Below are 19,251 nucleotides of genomic sequence, written 5' to 3' on the forward strand. Positions count from 1 at the left end.
TTCCTAGGACCTCTGCTGCCAGTGTCCTTGTCCCCATGGTGAGCCACAGCCATCCCCCACCTCTGCAGGACACCCACCAAAACTAGCAGGTAGGTCTGGTTCAGTCTTCTATGGGTTCACTGCTCCTTCCCCCTGGTTCCTGATGTGCACATTAGTTTGTGTGTCTCCTCCAAGAGTGGAGTCTCTGTTTCCCCCAGTCCTGTCGAAGTCCTGCAATCAAATCCCGCTAGCCTTCAAAGTCTGATTCTCTGGGAATTCCTCCTCCTGCTGCCAGGCCCCCCGGTTGGGAAGCCTGACGTGAGGCTCAGAACATTCACTCCAGTGGGTGGACTTCTGTGGTATAATTGTTCTCCAGTTTGTGAGTCACCCACCCAGCAGTTATGGGATTTGAGTTTATTGTGATTGTGCCCCTCCTAACATCTCACTGCAGCTTCTACTTTGTCTTTGGATGTGGGGTATCTTTTTTGGTGAGTTCCAGTGTCTTCCTGTCAATGATTGTTTAGCAGTTAGTTGTGATTCTGGTGCTCTCACAAGATGGAGTGAGTGCATGTCCTCCTACTCTACCATCTTGAACCAATCTTCTCCATTAATATCTTGATAGTAGTTACTCACAAGTATGTATTCAGTCACTTGTTTTAATTAAAGATTATTCATTTCTCTGAATAATTTTGTTTATGTAGCATAATTAAAGGGAACAAAATATAACTTAATCACATTGAAACTCCTTGTAAATTTGCTAAAGATAATCTTACTTTGGGTTTAATATCATAATGATTGTTATATGCAAATATGTATGTTGTTTCCTAGAAAAAAATCCATTTTTTCACCATATTTTAATATACTTTAGTGAGCTTGAAGTTTGCATCTTAAATATCATAGGTTAAATTGAAACATGTGAAACAGTGTAAGAAAATGCTCACATCTCTTGGCTTAGAAATAACAGCAATTTTCAAGTTCAAGCAGGAAGTTCTATAGGATTCCACATTTAGAAATGTACTACTTGCAGCCAGTTGCTCTATACTTTCAAAATTATTATTACTTCAACTAAGATCGTCTTTTGAAATTGTAGAATTCTAGGGTAAATACCATGGGATATATCGTAAAAGATTGTTTTCTAATTCTTGGAAGGAATATGACAAACACTTCATGTAAAAGATGTATTGGTGTGTATCCTTTAACAAGAATGAAGAAGAAAGACTCAAGTCAGAGGATGTTTTTGGGGCCAGGGGAACTGGGAGAAGGAGTGAGTGGTAATCTTTGGACTTCCTCAGGGAGGGGTAACATTAACATTTGCTGCCTGACTTCTAAGATGTCATCAGAGAACCTCTAATTCTGTGACTCTGGGATCCAGAAAATGGAATGATTATTACTTTGCCTTCCCTCTATACATTAGAAAAATGATGACAGTGAATATTATTTCTATTGATAGATCCCCTGATACTGTGCTAAGTATTTTACATGTATTTAAAAAGTGCCATATGCAATATATATATTTTCAAATAGTATAACTGAACCAATAACAAAGAAAAGGGTTTAAACTCTTTGCTTATAGACCATAACTCATTTTGTACTATCAAGATCCCCAAATCCCACAGTATTATATAGCTTTGTCAATTCTATGTTAATTACAACAATTATTCTTAAATCTGGATAATTCTCTAGCTTGGGTGGTTGGAGGTGGTTCCCCAGACAAGCTGACCTCTGCATCTGTTTTCCTGCAGTTCATGCAACTGGGGAGGGAGAAGCAGAGAGGTCCCTGTCCCTTCCTCAAACATCCATACTCAATCCACAAGCCTACACATTTTCTGGAGGCTGTTCCCCCAACTTTAAATATCTTCTGTATCCTTGACATCCAGTCACTCTTTACTTCTTTCAATTCCTCCCTCCGAGGTGTTTTTCCACACAATTTTCCTGACCAACCTCATTGCACATTGATTCGCCTTTGCTTTGCATTCTTGAGCACTTTTATCAAGTTCAGATTCTGTTCCAGAGGAACACCTAGAAAGAAGTTTATACTTTCTTCTTCTTTGCTTGCCTTTTCAAATTACACTCTAGGTCCCTAGGGCAAGTGGTTTTCCTTTTACACCTACTTAAAAATATATATATATATATATACATAATTATCACCCTTCTCCTTTACCTCCCTTTTTTTCTCTCTTCCTTCCTCTTCCTACCATACTTTGAAAGCTGTTGTATGCTACCAAACTCTGAAAATAGATAAATGTATCAGTTGACATCTTTTAGTCTCAACAGTTTCTAGAGTCACTCAACAGTTTCTAGAGTCAATCTTCTAAGACATACGTATGTCAAGTTATAGCTGATATTTGTAATTTATGTTTAAACTTTTAGTTGAAGTGCAAACTCTGATTTTGAGGTTGGATCCAAGAATGTATTACGATTATCACCATGAATACTAAGGTCCTTTCTGAAAGGGATTATGAGTGGTTGATAATTTTCCGCCTACTCAAATGCTCACCAAAACTTTTAATTTTGACCAACTTCTAGTCACCCTCGTTTAGGATTAAAACAAATTATACTTCATATACTTCTTCTTATTTTATATGTAAACAATATGGATAAAATGAAGAGCAAAAGCAACTTTGAAGAAGGAAATACATAATAAAAAGACACTGTAAGCCCACACAAAGGGAAAGAGGATGGAATCTACCTGACTGAAAGACTGAAGGGATTTCATGAGCTGGCTTTATACAACTGAGATTTTTTCCTGTACCAGCTGATGGCCATATTTTTTTGACCTGCTGCTTCCTGCCTAAATGCTGCCAACCTGAGTTGGTGTTCATCCACTGCTGTAGTGTGTGCCTTTATATCTTGGAGGTGTAGACCCACTCAAGCTGATTATATGAGGTGACACTTGCTAGGGTAGGGGTCTACCCAGGGAAATGGTTACACCTGTTTCACCCACTGGGCTTAGAAAGGAAGTCTTCAGACTTAAAGTAAAGTAATACTCTTTTGACTAATGAAATCTAATGTGGTTTTCTGGGAATACTGAACTTTAAAAAAATAAGTGAAGTATAACCATTATGAAAGTGAAATTGTGTTAGTACTAGACAAATGTCAGTTGACTATTCTCCAGGGAAAAGTAATGATTTTTCCAGTAAGTAGGAGATGTTACAAGATAAACCTCTTTATGAGAGGCAACTTAGTTTAGTGAGAAGGGGCAAAACCTTTGAACCTGAAGAGTCCTGATTGATATGTGACCATAGGCAAGTTCTCAACTGCTTGTGACTCAGTATCCTGACCTATGAAGTGGAGATGATAATCCTACATGTTCTGTCAGAATTACTTGTGCTATCAACTGATGGAATTCATTGATGAATATCTATAAGTAGAAAGATCCCAAATTAAAAAAAAAGCCTGTGTAGATGCTACAGAGCCATAATAATAAAATGTGAAAGGAAATCAAGAATTTGTGCGCAGAAAATAGCATGTACACTTACATGTGAACAGATTAATTAATTAATCAATCAAGCAAATATGTGTTGACAAAGGTTCTGCTCTTGGTCTATGAAACATTGAGGGAAAAGGCAAACATAAAAGGGAAATTCTCTACTCCCTGGTCTCCCTTCCCAGACTAGTGGGGGAGACAGAAACACAAACTCAGAATCCCAGTACAAAACTTAAACTAGAAGTATGCACAAAGACGGTCTCTCAACTGCCAGACGGAGTAATACTCAAATTTACCCACCTGCCAGCCAGGGGCAGGGAGGGCAGGAGAGGAGAAGTATCAGGGATGAGGGTCACCGCACTGCCAATATATTAGCCACTGTTTTGCTCTGTTTAATTCAGATCTATGTTGTATGAAACAAATATAAGATAAATTAGAATGAAATAAGGGCTTGTTTTAGTGCCACACAATCCCAGAGGGCTGTTTTACTTGTGGACAGGTGATGGCCATCCTGGTTAATCTTAACCTTATTTTGTGCTCTTTTCATAATAATTACTTTTCCTACCTTTGGGTGCTATCTCTAAGAACTGATCCCGAAGTTTGCCAAGTCGTTCGATGGTCAGGGTGCCATTTTCTTCCCTTTCTACAGGTGGAGGGCGTATCGGAGGAGACAGGTCTGGAAAGACTTTTATATCGCCGTTAATGCAGAAGTCTTCTTGGTCTAAATAAAGTGCATTCTGGATTCTGGTTGAAGTTTCAATGTGATAGCGAGCTACCTCAGTTAATTTTTCCACACTGAAAGTGGAAAAATGAATAGGGTTATCCCCATTAAAAATACTCTCAGATTAATAGTGTTTGCTTATTAGATATACACACAGAGTTAACACACTAGAAAATTTAGAAAATTTGGCTAAGCTAGAAAATTCAATCCGCATGATTAAAAAATTCTAATTTCTCCTCAAAGCCGTTTGTAAAAAAGCAGGGTCTAAATAAATAAATGTAGATTAGAAATAAAATACATGCTCGTTCAGGGCTAAGAGTTATACATTTTATACAAAGCTGAGCAAAAAGAGACTCTACTAAAATGGATTTATTAGTATTAGAACATATTTTACTATATAAACGATTATGTCAATAGATATATTCATTTTAAGTATGAACCAGAATAAGGTTATATGACAGAAAAGCCTGTAAAATATGACTGCTCGAATAACACATTTATTTGGAATTGGGACAAATTGTATGTAAAGTGAATCAAATTTGATAATGGATGTCTAGAAAAGTGGCTTTTCTCTAACTTTATAACAAGGAGTTTGATGTTATTGAAGACACATTTGACAGAGTGGACTCTGACGAGATAACCCATTGAAATTGCTTTGCTATCTTCACAGAGAGTAACAATTCCCAGCTAAATCATGTGGTATAAGCAGCAGTAGTTGTGGTGCAACCTTGTGGTGCAGTGGGAAGAGCCCTGGAAGCTGAGCTCTCATTGCAGACCCCTCTCCAGCAATGGGTCCTTGGGAAGTGACTCAAGCTCTCTGATTTCCTCATCTTTGCAATGGAGCCCAAAACACACAACTCCATACCTTATGGTTATTCATGTGAAATCACATAGGGCATAGATTTAGGCTGTACTGGGGATTACAGTTATGGCCTTAATTAAAGGTCACTTTAAAGGTCAGAGAAATTTTATACATAAGTACAATATCACTGTATTACAGAAAGAATCTTATTTATATCTTGCAATAAAGATTGAACATGGCAGAAAAATGCATATTTAATCTGCTTTTATATAACTCTGGAACACCAAATATTTGTATACTGAAAATTAAAAATATATATAGTCACTTTCTTTCAAAAGACAATCTGGAATTTAATTCCAGCATACTGTATTTGTGAGTGTCCATATAGTTTGTATTATCCAGGTACTTTTTGTTTGATGGTGTTTATGTTCTGGAAGCAAAGGAAAAGGGTACTGGATAGCTACAGAGCTTGTAGCCCTGAGTGAGGAGGGACTCCAAATGTAGACACCCAGCCAGAACCAGCACAGCGAAATAAGTGTGCCATCTAGTGGAAGGTTACCAAGAGTAACCTTCTCAGAAAGGGTGGGCGGGCGGGGGCTAGGGAAATCCTATGAAAATGGAAAGTGGGATTTGAAGTTCAAAGGGATCTGCTAGGTCGCACTGTTCCTTTTTCTTCTTATCACTGGAGAATTTTTGCAAGAACCAAAAGAGAAAGCATAGCTTGACAGTCCTAGGTTTTAATTTCTTGTGGCCATTTTCAGAGGTCAGATATATATATATATATCTGACCTCACACACATGCACAAAATAAATCTGAGAAATATGAGTTCATCTGATAAAAAAAATAAACTTGGCCACGTGCCTCTTGATGTGGCCCCAAGGATGGATGCTGTGAACCCTAAGAATGAAGAAGATATGCTTTCATTTGTAGGCAACAGGCAGAGAACAGAACTGAACATCACTGCTTCACAATGCTGATGAGTAACTGACAAATTATTTTAGGCACTACTGCAGTGAGGTTACCAGGCCGAGGGGTATGTGTGTGTGTTTTACTATAGAGCAACAGATACAAACAACTAGGCTGAGAATTTTACAACAGAACTTTCATTTTGAGACAAGGACTGGAGAAAACAAACTCTAACAACTGTCTTCTAGCTGGCTGATGTTGCTTCTGAGAATACTTGCTATTTGTATACTATGTATGCCACAACTTCCAAATTTTCAGTAAATGTTTACTGCAAACTGTAGTGTATCACAGAATCTAGATCTAGTAGAAACCTTTAAAATAGCCTGGTTGGAGTGTTTTCTTTTATAGTTGAGGCCGATGGGGCCCGAAGTGATTAGGCATGCTGTAATATGTGGACGAGGAGAGATTCTCCATCTCCTGGACCATCAGGTTTCCTGACTCTCCATTGAGGGCTGTTTCCGCCCTGCTGAGCTGCCTCTTTATGCCTTTCAGGGGAGAATTAAGAGGATGAGACTTGCTGTCCCTCACTAGCAATGAGGATCTGGAAAGCCTTTGGAACCCAATAGAAAAGTAGAACTCGCTGTCACAAGGGAATCGGCCTAACGGGTAAAACATTCCTGTGAATGACTTCATCTCGCATTCATTGGCCCTGACTAATAAGAAGTCTGGCATTAGAAAGATATGAAACATTATACTACTTCTAAAAAATATTTTTAAATTGCTTATAGTTTTACCTTGTAAACTAAGGTCCTCACTGGGCAGTGTGAAAACCAAATTCATAAATAATGTGCAATAGTGTCCTTTGATACATGACTTACTATTGTTAAAAAGAGGCAACACAAATGCATATGTGATTTCCTAAAAGGTCAAGATTTCTATTTGTAAATGCAATTCAAATTTGTAAACACCTTAAAAATCTTTGTCAAGTTTGGTCTTCAGGAAGTAACAAAGTAAATATTTTAAAATATTTTAAAAAGTCACGCAGTACTTTACCTGGCCATTTCATTCAAGTACCTCTCACCGAGCCACTTTCCCATGAGTTTATATACATCAACGGCCTTTGTTACTAACTCTTCCAGGAAAGCCAATGCTTTTACCTTGATCAGTTCAAGTCTGAACTGTGTAGCTACCTCTATTTAAAAAGAGAAACAAACATTTTTTACACGTTTTATATGCCATACATTTTCTGATTAGCCAAATTCAATTTTAAACAAATTACGCTTTAGTCTGTGAAACTTTAGGCATACGCTTGATATACCAGTATGGATAACTATACCCTATCCATCTCAGAAACAAAACAATGCGTGGTTAGAATCATTTGACAGTTTATTTAAACCAAAACTATAATCCATCTTTACACGTAATTGCACTTTATTGCAATATACCCTTTGATAAATTGGAATGGGAAAACACAAATAGATAATTTCTGAATTTCAAAAAGGGGGAGGGTACTAAGTCTCTGGATCTCCCATCTTTAGAACCTTGGGAAGGTGACGCCATCATCCTTCTCAGCACAGGTGACAGGAGGGTGAAGCCCATGGTCCCAGCACCCACTGATGTTCTGGGCACACAATGAGGTCTGTGGATTTTCCTCTAAAATATCTGTCCAATCTTTCTTCCTTGCTTTTTCTATCACCACGTTTGGGCACTGCTTTATGTCTACCTCAACTACAGCAACCGCCTCCGTCCTGCTTTCTCCAAGTCCCTTTCCCCACCTCAAATCCAAATCCACTTCCACCCGCCCCAGAGTAACCCAGCTCACCTGCTCATGTGCTCACAGGTGCCTTCTGCTCAGAATTCTTCACTAGGTCCCAGTCACCATAAGGGAAATGTAACTTTCTGGGCAGGGCCTATGCGACCCTCCACCTCCCTGATCACTCCTTCCCAGAATGTGCCTCAGACTCCACAGCTACCTCCCACTAGTCACCTAGTTCTCCTCCCCCATCCCTGCCCCCGCTGTCCCCTGCGCACATTTCCCACATTCTTCCAGTTCTTCTCAAGCATGAATTCACCTTCTCGGAAGTCTTTCTTGACTCCCGCCATGCTTCCTTTGTCCTGTCTGCCTAATTCCAGTATCACAACATATTATAAGTGATTGTTTGCATTTCTCTTCCTCTAGATTGGGTTTTATTTTTGTTTGTTGTTTTGTGTTTGTATATATACGTGTATATTTCTTTCAACTACTACAGGATCTGGCACATAGTGGAAACTCAGTGAACATTTACTATATAAATGAGTGAATTTAGCTACACTAGGGACCACGTATGGAATGAACTGAAGGATGAAGCATACTTAGCTACTGATAGCAGATGTGGGGACGGGCAACAGGACAAGCATCATGTGTCCTGACTTCCTGTGTTCAACATCCTTCAGATTTTACTCTTGGAATTATGAAAGCAGGTGGTAGGAGGATGGAGAGAGGGAGAAAAGGAGAGAAGCAAGGGATGGAAAGCATCTTTAGTAGTTAATTGTTTGAGTAGTTAATGGGTCCCAGCTTACCCAATGCTGTATTTTTATGGTTTTGACATCTAGTTTATTGACCATGGTTTCTTTCCAATAAGGATACTTTGGCTCAATTTCTTGATCTTTTCAAATTCCATTTTGAATTTATTATAAGACAACTGGAAGAGCCAGAAGGAGACCATGTCTTGTAAAATTGTTGCTCTCTTTAGAGAAGGAGGCCCTTGAACATTATCGATCTATGGCTGGCTCTTCTGTGGCCCCTGCTCCCAAGAACTCACTTTCAGGACCCATTAGCCTTTAGGCAGGGTTTACTTTCCTAATGAGGCCTAAATTCTATTTTTTTTTTACATCTTTATTGGAGTATAATTGCTTTACAATGGTGTGTTAGTTTCTGCTTTATAACAAAGTGAATCAGTTATACATATACCTATGTCCCCATATCTCTTCCCCCTTGCATCTCCCTCCCTCCCACCCTCCCTATCCCACCCCTCTAGGTAGTCACAAACCACCTAGCTGATCTCCCTGTGCTATGCGGCTGCTTCCCACTATTCTTATTATAATATAGGAGCACCTCCTTAGGTAGCCCCAAGCTTTCTTTCAGCCTGTAAAATCACACCAAGTCTAAAATACTGCTTTTGTTTCTTTTCTTTGAGATTTTAATTACTGCTGGTGCTCTCCTAACCTCTTCTCAAATTCCCTTTTTGAGATCTCAGCAGACAGTCATACGACAGTCAGATCTAGTCTTCATACGGTCACATGAAAACAGCCAACTGAATGTTGTACCTTTCAGTTAGTTTGCTTTGTGTCCTCATAGAAAAAAGCCAGCCAGGGGCTGTTTGCTTATTGGTCTGTTTTCTACCTAAAAGTATCATCTTAGTTCTTTCCAATTGCTACCTTCAAATTGCAGGGCAGCAAGATGTTCTTCCTTTATTCTGAGCCTCAGTTTGTTTTTCATTTCCATTTCTTCAACCTCCTCTGCTGTTACTATTACAGGAGTGGTTCCTGCCGTAGGTGGGGATTTACCTGAAAGGGCAATGAAACGTGCTGAGTTACCTGCCAACATACAAGTGGACACGAAGGGACTTGGATAAAATGAGTACAAAGTGGAGTGTGTAGGGCAATACACGTCTGGTGATTTGGAAAGGAGAGACCCCGGTCCAGACAGTGTGAGTGATGAAATATTGATAATCTTCCCTTGAGAATTCTCCATGTGGTGTCTGGCTGGACACATATAATAATACCCTATTCGTCTAGCATCATGGAAAAATGAGGTGTGTGGCTCGTGCAGACAGGGTTACAGACACCAAAGAGGATGCAATTTAGTGTTTGGGGACAGAAATTAGCAAACCACAACATAGCGTTGGCCACCTGGAGAAGTACCACTTCACAAGGGATACTTGTATTGGCCAAGTGTTTCTCAGGTCCTCAAGAGAAGATCAGAGAATAACCTCAAGCAGATATGGTGGAAATGTAGCTGATGTTCAAGAATTCGTAATCTACTTCATTGTCTTTTAACTAGTGCTTAAATACAAGTATTTTAATGATTACACATGAGAATTAGAAAATAAGAATTTGTCAGTGTTTAGGCTTCCCTGGTGGCACAGCAGTTAAGAATCCACCTGCCAATGCAGGGGACATGAGTTCGAGCCCTGGTCTGGGAAGATGCTGCAGAGCAACTAAGCCCATGTGCCACAACTACTGAGCCTGCGCTCTAGAGCCACGAGCCACAACTACCGAAGCCTGAGCGCCTAGAGCCCGTGCTCCGCAACAAGAGAAGCCACTGCAATGAGGATCCCGTGCACCGCAGTGAAGAGTAGCCCCTGCTCACCACAACTAGAGAAAAGCCCGTGCGCAGCATCAAAAGACCCAACGCAGCCAAAACATTAAATAAATAAATAAATAAATAAAAGAATTTGTCAGTGTTTGAGAATTTGCCCATAAGAAATGGCAGTGAGATTCTAGCTGCAGGCCCAGCTTGTACTATTCTACTTAGTTCAATAAATCTTTCTTGAAGGTCTGATCTCAAGGGGTTCAAATTTTGGGAAGAAAAATGTAAACAAAAATTATAATAAGATGTGTTAACTTCAATAGTGAACGTAAGTATAAATTACAGATGCAAGAGCCCTTAATCTCTCTGGGTTTCTGTTTTAACATCTGTAAAATTAAGAGATTGGACCCAACCAATTATTCCATTGTAGTAAATGGAAGCATTTCCTTCAATGATGCTTATTTCCTTTATGTTCCCCATCTGAAATGGACCAAGGTCACCTGTTCTTTACTGTGGGGTTACCCTTTCCTTGGCTTCAGAGGTCACCACCTCCCCCAACCCCTATCCTGAGGGCTTTGTCTTAACTCCTACTCTAGCTGCTTGGATGGACTCCACCTGGAAAGCATTTTCTACCCCTCAGAGGGAGTGAGATAACTGCACTCTCCAGGGACCTCTACCTCCCCCATAAAGAACAATGATCAGTCACATGTCTGTCTCTGCCATTAGACTACAGTCCTATCAAGGCAGGGACCACGTTTCTGTTTTTTTTTAAGTTTACCACTGTGTCCTTAGTACCCATCCTCATCATGTTCTGCCTGGCAGGGGCCTAACAACACATCAGGAGCAACTGATCAGTGGAAGGACTTTTGCTCCTGTGCTTCCCTCTCTTCCTCTCTTGCCTCAAGTCACTACAAAAATGCACACGTGGAAACATTCAGAGGGGAGGGTAATGTTTGTGGTAGAGCCCACCCTTTCCCCTTTTCATTCCATCCTGCCTGGAGGCTGAGTTTTAGGTAGGAGGCCTCCAGGAGAGAAGGACTTGCTTGAATGAAACCTGAAACCTGAATTAAACCTGAAACTTACATACTCAGAATTAGCTTTTAACCCTTTCTTGATTAAGGCAGCCAGTGTCAGCCCCCTTGCACACACTTTTTCAGATTACATAGTGTCATCTTGGAGTTCTTTTCACATGTTCAAAACTGCCTTTGAGATTGATTTCACCCTGGATACACTTGGCTATTTGGGTAAATGCTGACATGGAGAATGTTTGCCAGCTAACACTCCGGTTCACAGGAGACTGGGTCTCGAAGTAAAACCTAATGAACAGCATTCTAGTAGCTCAGAGGCTCATGTGCCTGGTTAAGTGCTTGTTCTCCACCAAGGAGAGGTTAAGCATCCAGGGTTCTGGATGCTAAAGCCATGAATACCTTTTCCTTTCTTGTCCTCTTTTTTTTTCTTGGGTGGCTCCTTTTTCACTTTTTTATTTGCAGCTACCTGAGGAGGTTTTTCTTTTGCGTCTGCTGTCTGGTTTTCTTTTTCTTCTTCCATGAGTCTCTGATGAATTTCAGCAGCCACCTGGTTGTATAAGAGCAACATTTCAGTTAATACAACATTTATGAAAGACGATAGCTATTTGGATTTAGCCATCACCCAATTCCATTGAAACCTCATTCTACAGCAAACATGCCATGTACTCAATCTTTACAGAAGATTTAAAAGATTCTACTTAAATGGAAACCTGTCCCTGTCCCAAGAGCTTCCTGAGGCCACCTGTGTGGAGGCCACTCACTTTCTCAAGCCCTGCCTGCCATTCGTCTTTAGTTACACAAACATTTCTTTCTTTTTAATCTCAGACCCTATGGGTTTAACACCCACTATTCTTCCAAGTGCCTCTTATTTCTTGGCCTTCAACCTGGGGCATTCCTCTATATCATCGTTTCTCAGGGTTTTTTTCATTATTGATTGTTTTTAAGTCAGTTTCTCCTAACCACATTCCCCTTCCTGATATTTTAATACTGCAGAAGGGTATCTGCCTATGTATTTTATGTGTGTCTGTGCTTCATACATAAAATTGGTGAGAATTTTTCATGTCCTCCAACCAAGTTTTTGGGGCACATGTCCTGTATTAATTGGGCTCATGGACACTTGAATCCTGGGCTTCCATTCTATTCTAACACTAGACATTACCCCAGCAAGGTGCAGTGTTCTTGAGGATGACCTGTCCCAAAAGCTAACTGCATCGCAGCTTCTTAACTTCCTCTACTTGGGGGAAATTTCAACTTCTCTTCATATCAGCACCCTCCTTTCACTCTCATAGATTTCCTGGTATGAGAGAGTAGTTGTGTGGTCACAATACAATAGCTGATGAAGGGCAGAGAGGGAGGTGTGTGAAGTGCTGCTGGGATCCCTCCATCTTGCCTATGAGGCTGGCTCTGCTCTGCAGGCAGCAGGAAAACCTTGTCTTGGGGCTTGTACAGCTGGGGCTGTGCCTGCAGTTAGAAAGACTGGACCTTTTGAACCATGTTTTTCTCTGGATATATGCCCAGGAATAAGATTGAATTTGAAAAAGAATAAATACATGTATATGTATAACTGAATCACTTTGCTGTACACCTGAAACTAACACAACATTGTTAATGAACCATGCTCCAATCCATATTAAAAAAATAAAAAAGAGAAAGACTGGACCTGCTAAAATAAGTTCACCTGCCCCTGGTGAGGTGAAGGGTGTTTATGGCTGTAAATCTGAGAAATGAGAGCTGAGACGAGACTCCCAAAATGAAGAACGAAAACCCGCACACACCATGGGGGCAGTAGCAACATATGGTTGAAAACTTAAAAATCTCAGTAAGGCAACTGGTGAGGAAATGGAGGTCCATGGGAGTTTATTTATTTATTACAGTGCTTACTATGTCCAAGCCTGATGTTATTTCTGGGGAGAATTGGGTGAGTGGCCCAGAGGAGATACAGGAAGTTGGATAGAGGTGACTAGAAAGATGAAAAAGGCACAATCTAATCTCTACTCTCAAAGAAGCTTGCAGTCCTGCGGGTGCGATAGACCAGCCAATTCCTGTCCTCTCCAGATTCCCACCACGCTTCATACCCATGGCTCAGCATATCACTCTCCCCAACTGTTCTACAAGTGTTAAATCTTGTCCCCAATCTCCAAATGAAATGAACGCTCCAGAGGGCTGAGCCAGCCCTGCTTCTTGGTTTTCTCCATAGCTTTTATCATCTGTGCTATGCTCGTAGAAGATGCCCAGGAAATGCTTATTGATTGATGGAATTTCTTTTAAAATAATCATATGCTACAGAATACAATCACAGCTTCTTCATTATTAACAGAACTTGGAGGGATGCAGAAATGTTTCAGAGAGCAAGGCAGGTTTTTTTGTGGGTGTGTATGCATTTTTTTAATCAGATGTTCTTTTGATAAAAATGGATTTCATGATATATACTGTACTTTCAACTTCTTGGTAAAGCTGAAAGCAGACTTGTTAACATTCTCCCCTAAATTGCAAGCAATTCATTTTTGAATGAGTTCTTGCAAACCACAGTGAGTTAGTAATTTCCTTTAAAATTGGATTTTTCTCCTCTGTAAACAACCTTGTGATGATAATTATCATCATCCACATTTTTCTGGTCCACTTCCCTCAAACACCTCTGGGTCTCTCAAAAATTAACATAATTCACAGTACATCCAGCAATCTAGCTTGTAAGGCTGAAGAAACTCTAGAAATAATGCTTTGACGCTGTGAGTGTTAAACATGACTTATTTCTTTGAAATAATTGCATACCTGCTAATTACAAGAAAGTTTTACTAAAAATTAACATAATATACTAAATGACTAGCTCTTGGTAAAACTGCTGTGTAGCGAAAAGCCCGTGTTAAAGTGCTCTCATTCCAATTGCCCTGATCTCAGCTGGCCCTGTTCTCCCTGTAGCAGTTTACTGAGTCAGGCCTGTCTCATCTGAAAGTCAAAGTTCACTTAAAGACATGTAATATCAAAGTCATAAAAGTCTATTAGAAATATAAAAGCAGGACGCAAATGTAATTATTAGGAATATTAATTACTGAACAATCCTTCCTCCTATGCTTTCTATGTGGTTTTCAAAGGTTCACAAGCAAAGTGGTACAGTTTTGAATAAATTCTTAATATAATAATCTATTATATTTAATTTCTAAAAAGCTTTCATATACATTATTTCATTGGATCTTTCCAACCATTCAAGAAAGGAAAGATAAGGTAGAATGTCTCCCATGTTATAGATAAAGAATCGAAGACTCAGAGCGGTTAAGTGATTTTCCTAAAATCACACAGCTTAAACAAGAAGTGTAGGGCTTCCCTGGTGGCTCAGTGGCTGAGAGTCCGCCTGCCGATGCAGGGGACACGCGTTCATGCCCCGGTCCGGGAAGATCACATGTGCTGCAGAGCAACTGGGCCCGTGAGCCATGGTCGCTGAGCCTGCGCGTCCGGAGCCTGTGCTCCACAACGGGAGAGGCCGCAGCAGTGAGAGGCACAGGTACCGCAAAAAAAAAAAAAAAAACAAAAAACCAAAAACCAAGAAGTGTAGCCAGTGCTCTTTGTGCTGTATGATATCTCCTTCTAATAATCTAATATTTAAAATCTCATTTTCCCAGGTAATTTTAATGGGATTCATAAGACTTGTAAGTTGGCTTTATGTTCAATTAAAAGTAAGGATAATAATTCATCTCCTTTTTTTTAGAACTTCTAGATCCGGTTTCCCACTCTCTGGTGCTTGGTAGTCATAGTCTTTGTGGTGCTCCTCCTTGCCATGACCATCATCATTTATATGAACATTCGTGTCACCAGCATTGTGGCAGCAGCATCTCAGGAATGTACTGAGGACTCAGCATTGTGTTAGATGTGGGCATTATGCTAGGTGTAGTGGATACAGAAAGTCTTAGAACCTAGTTAAGTATTCAGGAAAACATTAATAAGGTAAAAATCACAAACAATAACCTAGATACGAAGGGTCAAAAGTGGGAGAGACACTAAATGCTACAAGGATTAGAAGAGCATGCAATCAGAGAAGGCTCAGGCTTCAGGAAACAGACAACCACCTGGTTGGGAATCAAGGGAGGAACTAGTTCTGAAGACTTAAAGAAAGTATAGGCTGAATTTCTGACTTTAAAACTGGAAAATCTGGCCCCACTGGACCCCATTCTTAAATGGCAAGGTTGGCTAGGAGCCTCTCTAGATGGGGTTGTTACTTCCACTTGGCCACCATCCCACTCCACCCTATTGCCTTATACTTAACCCATCTCATTGACATTTCCTGCTTGGCCCTGTAGAGCCCTGCACTTGGAACCCTGGGCCAGCATAGAAAATAATCTAAACGTTGGTTCACTCCTTTCTTGACCTCATATATTTGCTGATTGAACGGTTTCACTTCTTATTTCTTTCAGAAAAAAAGAAAAAAACTTCTGGGAGGTATAGATTTATGTTGTGAACATTGTGTAAATTTTCTGTTCATAGCATATTACCAAGCTTGGAATTTAATGAATGGGTATTACTGAAAGGAAATGTAGTAACCAGCACTGCTTACCATGTGAGATATTGCTAAAGAAGACTGCTGCCACGTGTCCATCACCATCTTCTCATCGGCCTCAAAGTTCAACTCTATGTTTTCCAGTGAGAAATCGATCTTGCCCTTCAGTATGGCTTTTGTTTTTGGTTTGGATAAAGCTGACTCTGTAGAACTGGGTCTTTGAGGAACTAGGGGAATTCTTGGGAAAACCAACAAAAAAGAAATATAAAGATTTTATTTAACACAATCCTATTTTTGTGTCCATGTTACTTGGTGAATTTCATTGTCCTGCTTTAATCTCAATTTTCAAAGTTTTCTTGGAAGAACTCTTTAGATGGAGAAAGGACTATGAAAGGCTGTATTATGGTCTACACCTCCTAGAGAAATGGAAATAAAAACAAAAATAAACAAATGGGACCTAATGAAACTTAAAAGTTTTTGCACAGCAAAGGAAAACATAAACAAGACAAAAAGACAGTCCTCAGAATGGGAGAAAATATTTGCAAATGAAGCAACTGACAAAGGATTAATCTCCAAAATTTACAAGCAGATCATGTAGCTCAATATCAAAAACTCAAAACAACCCAATCCAAAAACGGGCAGAAGACCTAAATAGACATTTCTCCAAAGAAGATATACAGATTGCCAACAAACACATGAAAGGATGCTCAACATCACTAATCATTAGAGGAATGCAAATCAAAACTACAGTGAGATATCATCTCAAACCAGTCAGAATAGCTACCATCAAAAAATCTGCAAACAATAAATGCTAGAGAAGGTGTGGAGAAAAGGAAACTCTCTTGCACTGTTGGTGGGAATGTAAATTGATACAGCCACTGTGGAGAACAGTATGGAGGTTCCTTAAAAAACTACAAATAGAACTACCATATGGCCCAGCAATCCCACTTCTGGACATATACCCTGAGAAAACCATAATCCAAAAAGAGTCATGTACCACAATGTTCATTGCAGCTCTATTTACAATAACCAGGACATGGAAGCAACCTAAGTGTCCATAAACAGATGAATGGATAAAGAAGATGTAGCACATATATACAACAGAATATTACTCAGCCATAAAAAGAAATGAAATTGAGTTATTTGTAGTGAGGTGGATGGACCTAGAGACTGTCATACAGAGTGAAGTAAGTCAGAAAGAGAAAAACAAATACTGTATGCTAACACATATATATGGAATCTAAAAAAAAAAAACTAAACTAAACTGGTTCTGAAGAACCTAGGGGTAGGACAGGAATAAAGACGCAGACATAGAGAATGGACTTGAGGACACGGGGAGGGGGAAGGGTAAGCTGGGATGAAGTGAGAGAGCGGCATGGACATATATACACTACCAAATGTAAAATAGATAGCTAGTGGGAAGCAGCCACATAGCACAGGGAGATCAGCTTGGTGCTTTGTGACCACCTAGAGGCGTGGGATAGGGAGGGTGGGAGGGAGTTGCAAGAGGGAGAAGATATGGAGACATATGTATATGTATAGCTGATTCACTTTGATATAAAGCAGAAACTAACACATCCTTGTAAAGCAATTATACTCCAAAAAAGATGTTAAAAAAGAAAAAAAAATGTTTTATGGTCTAGAAAGTCTAACAAGAGGAACTAGAGACAAGCAATGCTAAAACGTAATTTTTAGGTCTAATTCTCAGTAATTATGAGGAGGGGGATTAAACAATGGCAATTATGAAGAAATGCAATTTTGAAATTTATCTGGGATATAAACTTCTGACAAGATATAAATCAGTCATGAAAAGCAAACCAATAGAACTGGACGTCACTTCTTTAAAATGACTAGCAGTTGGCTTCCGGAAGTTGACAGTTAAAAAGAAGGATGTGACAGATGTGAGGTCTGCAAGGGGGTGTCCCATGGAGGTGTGAGAGCTCCAGCAACCCTCCCTACCCTTGAGAATGGGTGATGAAGGCTGTCTCTGTTTTGTAAAGTTCTGTGGGAACACAAAGTTAAGTTCTCTCTCCCTCTTTCTCGACCATATTGCTGCCCCTATGTAGAGATTTTAGAGCTGCCCCTGGGAATGTTCTATCCCTGAAGGATCCCAGGATCTCAAAGTCTACCTGCAGGGAACGATCCACCGAGCAGAATGCTAATTGTGCTGGGATCCCCCTCGGTGATAGAACATAGGAAGAGCTTTCAGCTAGGGCAAGGAATGGGCAGAGAGGAGCTCCAAGGATGCCTTTGCTAAAATTTGAGGAGGAACAAGCATTTGGCTTGGCATACTCAAGTTGCTGGGGACAAGAGCAGTGATGCAGAGAGCTGGCTGGGAACTCCAGCACACGATTAGCTTGGCATTGTTTTGAAGCATCAGACGAGGTTTTCTGAAGTTGGCTCTTTGATTCTCATAGAGCTTGGAATTCTGACAGTGCACCGTGTCTTATAAAGGCAATGTGTTGAGGGTCTACAACTCAGTATATGTCCACCTACAAGGACAATTGACGTTTTAATAATCAAGTAGTGCTCAGTCTCAGTCACTGAGAAGTGAGATTCATGTGTCTAATAAGATAAAGGCTGTGTGATCATCTCTACATGTTTAATATGGGACAATAGGTGTTCCTAACACCTTGCTTTGAAGAACAGCAGTGGTGGCGTATCATTTAGAAAAGGGATCTGGATTTAGAATTCATTTACTGGGAAAAATTCTGGTCAGCTAGCTCTCTCACTATCAGTAGATGTATCAGTAGATACAAACTGGGGCATGTCACTCGACTTTCTGAGGCTCCATTCCTTCTGGAAAAATACAAATATAATAATAATATTGTTACACATTATTGGTTATTAGTTAACACCATTATTATTATTATTATTATTATTAGGTTGTTGGAGGAATAAAATAGACAAGCTATGTGAACATGCTTCACACTCTGCTAGTTTCCCTATACATAGTAAAGAGACTGGTTGGTTGGTTGATGCATTGATTAGCTGAGAGTTCCAGGGGATACTCACAGCAGTGATCTGAGGTTGAGATTGGTGCAGAGTGTTTTGCAAAAAGTAAGAACTGGCTGTTCTTTTGCCTGTGTCATTCTACTAACCAACATTAATAGCTTCCCCATTATGTCTGACTTGCTATTTTGTGCTAAGAACAGAATGCCCTGCTACTATAGACATTGAAACTTGGCCTCTTTTGATGACTCTGATGGTTCATATCACTTTGGGAAATTTTTATTGTTCTTAATTACAAAGTTCTCTTTCAGAAGCTTGCTGAGTTAAACATTTCTCTTGTATCTGTGTCAAAAAGAGGGTTCAGACTTCTTGTGTTTTCTTGCTTACTCGTGCTCCTTACAAGGACATGATGGGACCAGATGGAAGAAGCCTAGAGAGAAATAGCCCTCAGATCACTGTGGAATCCTATCATGCACAGGCCACTTCAAATCCTTTCTGGAATAAGGGAGGGTAAAAGGAGGAATGTAAGAACATGCGATACTCACAATTAAAACAGTGCATGTGAGGAAGAATAATTTGCTGTCATATTATGCAATAATATGATGACGATAATAGTCATCACTTATTGAGAGTCACTGGGACTAGGTCTCAAGTCTTC

At 39.9% G+C, this 19,251-nt stretch overlaps 1 protein-coding gene across 1 annotated transcript in view; it reads right to left on the reverse strand.

The window, feature by feature from the left end:
* The window catches only part of SPEF2 (sperm flagellar 2), a gene marked incomplete at its 5' end in the record, with an annotated part of 163,657 nt that overhangs the window by 40,660 nt on the left and 103,746 nt on the right, over positions 1-19,251 (reverse strand). Inside the window, 5 exons of the mRNA XM_082623316.1 lie at positions 3,972-4,201; positions 6,890-7,028; positions 9,254-9,382; positions 11,555-11,702; positions 15,699-15,879. Coding sequence (XP_082479442.1) covers positions 3,972-4,201; positions 6,890-7,028; positions 9,254-9,382; positions 11,555-11,702; positions 15,699-15,879 — 827 coding nt within the window. The remainder of the gene's footprint in view (positions 1-3,971; positions 4,202-6,889; positions 7,029-9,253; positions 9,383-11,554; positions 11,703-15,698; positions 15,880-19,251) is intronic.

This window comes from Mesoplodon mirus (assembly GCF_964341445.2).
Source record: "Mesoplodon mirus genome assembly, chromosome: 5".
Lineage (NCBI taxonomy): Eukaryota > Metazoa > Chordata > Mammalia > Artiodactyla > Ziphiidae > Mesoplodon > Mesoplodon mirus.